The 6,748-nt window shown below is 41.2% G+C and overlaps 1 protein-coding gene across 2 annotated transcripts in view; it reads left to right on the top strand.

The window, feature by feature from the left end:
* The window catches only part of BAIAP2 (BAR/IMD domain containing adaptor protein 2), a 174,729-nt gene extending 168,347 nt beyond the window's left edge, over nt 1-6,382 (top strand). For both annotated transcript variants that reach the window (XM_033961495.1, XM_033961497.1), the window contains one exon: nt 5,348-6,382. In XM_033961495.1, coding sequence (XP_033817386.1) covers nt 5,348-5,417 — 70 coding nt within the window. In that variant the 3' untranslated portion in view covers nt 5,418-6,382. The remainder of the gene's footprint in view (nt 1-5,347) is intronic.
* Nucleotides 6,383-6,748: the final 366 nt, after the last annotated feature.

Below are 6,748 nucleotides of genomic sequence, written 5' to 3' on the forward strand. Positions count from 1 at the left end.
TAGTACTAAATAAAGCAGCCAGTGTCTTCATTTCAGTCACTCGTAGCAATGTTTGAAACCGTTACAAAAAGTGGAGCCCTTGGCATACCTGATACAATCCAAATGAGGATCCCAGCCAGTTGGGTTTCAAGATCTTCCTAATGAATATGTATGAATGAGATTTGCCTATAAAGCAGATAGGATCCCAGCCAGTTGGGTTTCAAGATCTTCCTAATGAATATGTATGAATGAGATTTGCCTATAAAGCAGATAGGTATGCAGATTTCTCTCATGCATATTCATTAGGGCTATCCTGAAAACCTGACTGGCTGGGGGTCACCCCAGGACAGGTTTAAGAACCCGTGCTTTGAGGTCCCCCTGGAGAGGGAACACATTAAGCAGTCTTCCCCACTTCCTAAGAATATTTATATTGGCATCTGTAGTGAAACTTCTCACCATAGCCTGCCTACTGCAATATGTACTCTTTTCCTTTTAAAGCACCTCAAACATGCATGCTTTATATTTGAGCACACATCAAATAGTCTTTAGAGTAGTACAATAAAGATTTATAACATTTGTGTGCCTTTCTGTAAACCGTCTCCAAAATGAGGCAATAACTTATTTTCTCCTGCTGCATGCCATAGGAACTTATAACTGCTGAATATTGACCAGTAAATGTTTTCTTTAGACAAGGTAGGTACTTGTGTCGGGAACTGGGTTTGGGACAGAGGCAGATTTCTCCATGCTGCATGGGTCCCGGCTAGTGCTCTCCTCTGCTAAATTACCATGCACACAAAATCTCTTTGGCATGCTCTTTACGTGCTGACTAATGTTGAATATGCAGGTATGACCAGATGTTTCCTGACTTCCAGCACTTACGTGAGTCCTGGCCAGTACTAAGCCAAGTTCCACATAAGGAGATCTGAGGTTGCTGATCCAAACCCCCCTCCTGATGGCCAAATATACAACAGAGAGCCTCCCCCCACGAGAACCTCTGGGACTTGCTGGGGGATGGCATCCATGGTGATTATAGTGGAATGAGGCAGGAGCAGTCCACTCTGGTTCCAGGTACAAAATGGCCCCTTTCTGAACCGGCAGATACAACCCAGTACTTATGCAGCTGCTGGCCTATATTTAGTAACTTGGACAAAGGACTGGGTTCCTGTTTATGATCCTATGTGCTTGGTTAGCTATGCAAGCACCAGCACTGAATATTGCCATTGTCCAGGTAATTCCTGGCTGCTCCTGGGCTCTGCCCCCAGAACATCTCTGCCCAGTTAAGTGCTGCTGAATATCGATGGCTTCCTTGCTGCGTGAGATTTAAGGGGGAAGGAGCTGCTTACTTTGAATATCGGGCCCTTTCACGTTTGAAGCATCTTATGATTTCCTGTCGTGGTATAGACTTTTCTCTTCTTACCATGTCACATCATGTTGCCACAGGTAATACACTAAACAGTGTTGTGTAGATATTGCATCTAATAGACTGCATGTAATAAAATGTAAATTTAAAATGGAGGCCCATCATTTACATAGAAAAGTAAAGGTAGATAGGCCATATGGTCTTTAATTAGTTGGCTTGACCATGCTGTCTACTATCCCTTTCTCTTCCTTAGAGATCCAATGTATTTGTCCCAAGCTTTCTTGAATGAAAATATACTTTGTCTCCACAACCTCCACCCATAGGCCGTCAACCCTTTCTGTGAAAAACTATTTTCTGAAGTTACTTCTGAATCCGTCTCCTTTCACCTTAATCCCAGTTTCCTATCAATTAAAAGAAACTATTCCTCAGTAGATTTTTATTAAGTTTTTAGTAGACAAACATAACCATCTGTTAGCCATCACAAACATATTTCAAAATAAAAGTACAAGAACCAAACAAATGGTTGTATCACAATGCACATTACCATAGCCACCAAAGCTCAACCTCCCCCTCCCACCCAAATTCCATAACAAGATCAACATGGTAAATATGCCTAAGTAATACAAGACATTTCCCGGTCAATCACAAAGTTCCCCAAACTACCCACACTCCTAGACAAACAATTAAGCACTGAGTTTCTGTAAAATTAATGTCCAGTCCTGTTGATGTTTCTCATAATGTCCTTTTTTCTTATCAGCCACACATTACAAATGAATTAAATGCCATAAACAATTTGTTCAATCTTCTTCAGACAGCATCACTGTATTTCTCCAATGAGAGGCTATAAGACATTTTGCTGCTGACCCAGGTGAAACAGACGACTCAGCCACTTCATAGGCCTGTCATTAGATAGTCCCAATAAACAACTCCGGCGGTATAAAAGTACCCTGCTATTAAGCCATCTTGTCGGACACAATGCCACTTGGCCCCAAAATGTTTATATAAGAGGACAGGTCCACCAAATATATAGAAAAGCTCCCACATGGGCTCCATATCTCAAATATTCATCCGAAACAGAAGGATAAATGATGTGTAATGGCTCAGGAGTATACCACCACCTGGATAAGACTTTGTAAGCATTTTTCTAAATCAAAAGCACAGGTTGAAGCTTTCTGCACCTCTTTACACATTCCCATTGTAATTCCATAAATGAACAGACCAAGTCATCTTCCCATTTTGTCCTTTAGGAACATGTGAACTTTTCCCAGTCCCTCAGGTAACTATATAAAACTGAAACTGGTCTGCCCAACAAAGATCATAAATTTTGTAAGTATTCACTGGGAACTGGGGAGGACCCCAACCAGCCCTGTGTCTGAATAAAATGGCATAGTTGCATATATACCAAAATGTCCCTGGAAGGGAGTCCATATCTTTCTTGAGTTTCAAAAGCAATTGGCCCATCACCCTGTAAAATATCATGAAAAACCTGTAAGCCCAAGCTTTCCCATCTAACAAATATGCCTCTCCTTCCCTACCACAAATTTATTATTAATGCCATTAACATTCTAGGATCCAATCTTAAATTTAGTGGTATTCAAATTTATACTTTCTCTAGTCCCCTCCATTCCTCCCAGCATGAAACCTCACACTACTACCCTCCCTTCCCATCCCTGAAGCCTGAACTGGCCCTTCCCCAGCCCAACCAGACTTTCCTTAAGGAAATGAAATCCCACCCTGTCTGCTCCCAAATTTCAACTACTTATTCTCCAATCATACTCCCCTACCATATCCAAAGCAAGCTCACATCCACATCCCATTAATCCTTTCCTAGTCTATAACAACTAACAGACCAAATAAATTGCAATAAGGTACAGTCCTGTGAATCAGGTAGCTGTCTTAGACACATTCTTCCCCTGGCGCACCATTGTCTGCCACACTCCATCAGTATGAGGTTCCGCCAGGGCCATGTGTGACTTCTCTGTTGCTGGAATGTTACAACAGCCTAACTCCCCGGAGTACATTCCATGCCTCTTTCACTGTTTGTGTCTTCCTTGATTTCCCATTTATTATAATTCATAGCCCAAAAGGGAAAAACCAGCGATATTTGTGTCCCTCGGTCCAGAGCAGCCTTGTGAAGGCCTCTGTCTCTTGTAGGGTGACCCAGGCCAAATCTTGGAAAATAATTACTTTAATGTCTTTGCAGCAAACGTTGGGCATAATGCATTCCTTAGCCAAAATGTGCTCTTGATTCCCAAATCCCCAAAGTATGCAATAATGTCTCTCATTCGTTCCTTTAAGAGTCCCAAGACAACGGTGAACCCTTTGAATATGAAGATGGTCTCGCTCTGCCACATCATCCATCTCCAGTAGAAAACCACAAATGTCTCTCACCACCATGACACTGTCCTGAAAGGCTTCAGTTTCCGGTATTCCCTTAAATTGGAGATTACCTTGTCTTAAGCAATTCTTGAGATCCTCTCTGTGTTTGCAGCTCCTTAATAGTATCATTATCCACTGTGAACTTGGTCATTTTCACCTCCTCTGCCATGTTCACCACGTGGTCCTCTGCTGCCACTCATGCTCCGAGCTCTCACTTCAGTTTTGTTTTCTGCAAGAGCCATTTGCACATTGTGGCAAACTCCCACCATCTCTTGCTTCAATTTCTGGAACCAGATATGCATCACTGACTCTTTTGTTCATCGTCTTCAGAGTTGGAGGAGGGTTGTTCTATTTGTATTCCTTTTCCACTGTGGAAGGCCCATGCATTGGTTTTAGTTTCTCACCCAGCTCTGCTGTAAACCAAACTTTGTCCATCTTTCCGCGATGACATCTTAGATCTGTTTAACCCCCTGGAATGCGATTTTCACTCAACACGAGAGATTTTGTCCAATATTCAGTAAGCAGCCTCGGCAGAGCTCCTGAATTAAGCTGCCATCCCAGGCTGTGATGTCACTTCCTCCTTTCTCAATTAAGAGACTTGCCTCATGCACATTTATACCATGTAGGTATTTAAACATTTCTATCATATTTCTCCTCTCCTGTAATTATATATATTTAGAAGTTGAAGTCCCCATATGCTTTGATGACTATTCACCATTTTAGTAGCCTTCCTCTGGACAGACTCCATCCTGTTTATATCTTTTTGAAGATGCAGCCTCCAGAATTGTATACAATATTCTAAATGAGGTCTCACCAGAGTCTTATACAGAGGTATCAGTGCCTCCTTTTTCCTACTGGCCATACTTCTCTATGTACCCAAAAGTTCAAGCTATATTCATTACAAACTACACTTGCTCTGGTTCTAATCATAGGTCTAGTCTGTTTCTTAATCCCTTTAGAATATTTTTCCAAACTATGCATATAAAAAATGAGCTACTAGGGCTTACGTTCTAGAAGTGACCTGGAACATAATTTTGCCACTTTCCAGACTCCAAAGCCAGAAAAATGTTATGCTCCAGGCAGATGAGGAAACATCCATTCTTGTTGTTCCAGCTCCTCTCCAAGCTCCACAGTTTCACTCCCTTTTTCCCTCGAATTAAGACTCGACAGCTACATAATAATGATTGACAATAATATGACTGCTTAGAATGTAACAAAATAGTCTCTTTAGAAGCAATATCTGCACACCACAGGTGAATAGAATTGATATATAATTATGGTCTGTGTTGAATTTGTTGCTGTTTGAGCCATCATGTAGACAATGTTTAATTGGTTCACATCATGTTTGTCATTTGGTTTGAGTAAGTGCACACCAGCCAATGGAGCAGCAACATGTCGCTGACTTGGAACCATTGTTACCTTGCTGTCTTTCACAAGTCAAGTTTAAGTCTCTGCTTGCCATTTCAAGTGTTGCACCGTTAATTAAGACCAAATTGAAAAAACACACTGCACAAGTGTTGTGTGAAATATTGTCTGTCTTGCCAGTCTGCTTTCCTGTTCCTGCTTTATAGCTTAGATTTTTTTAGTGCTCCACACAGGTTGTGACTAGATGTTGCTTTCTCTCCACAGAAACCCTTTTGCTGATGTGCAACTGAAACCAACGGTGACCAATGACAGATCAGCTCCCGTCATCAGCTGATCTTCTCGGGGTACCAGTTCTTGCTCTATGTGCTTCACTTAACCATTTTGTGTTGAGATTAAAAGTGGAAGGGGAGTGTGTAAATTCCAAATTGAACCAGAACTGCCAAGTAGCATGAGAAGTGAGTGACTGGCGTCAATGACCTGCTGTAGCTCAATTGTGGAAAAGAAATTGAGTGTACTTTGCCCAGCTTGATTTTGTTCAGTTCAATTAGAGCAACTGTCACCAAACTGTGAGGCAAATATCCACTGTAAAACTGAGTGGATTATAGAACAAATTAAAGTAGGTCTCGACCAATGAATGCTCCTTATTTTTTCACCACTGTCCTTTTCAGGGTGGCTCTCCACATTTGGCGGACTTTATCCCATGGATAACATTCTTGTTAATAACTTCTGGCACAAGACCAAAAAAAGGACTAAAGATTTCGGGATTTTTATTTTTTTGTGGGGGAGCTTATCCAGTTGAAAACCAATTTTCTGAAATTTTAAGTTCTAATGTGCTTTTCTGGGGTTGCAAGAGATGTGTGCAGGGGATTCAGTTCTGTTAATTGCTCATGCCTTAGTACTGCTCCACATAAATTCACACCGGTGCCTTTTAATAGTTTTCTTAACAGTTCAGTTTTGGTGTTTAGTTTGGAATATGTCACTTAAACTGAGTTACAGTATTATATATGGCAGTTTTGTGACCCTATTTTAAGAACTGAAAATTCATAGGATCCTGGATGAATTGTAACCGTGTACAGCTTGCTGTAACTCTGTATGCCCTAGATTCTAGATAGGCTGTCTTCTATTTTGAAACTATGTATGTTCATCTGTTGCCTGCCCTGAGCTTTCTGGGAGGATGGGATATAAATCGAAATAAAAAAAAAAATAAATGAAGAAAATAAAAATCTAGACTCCACCAGACTCATCCAAAGCAGGAAGGCTACAGTAGGATGAGTCAGGGTAGTCCAGAAAAGCCTAAAGTTGGAAAAACTGTGCAAATTGAAGTTTCCCCATGAATTTGATTGCTTGATCAGAAAATAATTTATTTTTAAAGCCCATCCTGTGGTCCCTCAAAGCCACTAATTACATAAAGCTCTCTGTTTCTGTGTGGCGGCGGCCAAAAAACAAACAGGATGCTAGGAATTTATTACAAAAGGGATGGTTAACAAACCTCACCTGGAGTATTTTCTTCACTGGTACCTGGCCAAAATTTAAGGAGTAGCAATATTCCATGCTACTCCTTGGGTTTTGATCAGATACTAGGGACCTGGATTGGCAACCGTGAGAACGGGCTAATGGGCTTGATGAACCATTGGTCTGACCCAGTAAGGCTATTCTTATGTTCTT

The sequence above is a fragment of the Geotrypetes seraphini genome, chromosome 10 (assembly GCF_902459505.1).
Source record: "Geotrypetes seraphini chromosome 10, aGeoSer1.1, whole genome shotgun sequence".
Classification (NCBI taxonomy): Eukaryota; Metazoa; Chordata; class Amphibia; order Gymnophiona; family Dermophiidae; genus Geotrypetes; species Geotrypetes seraphini.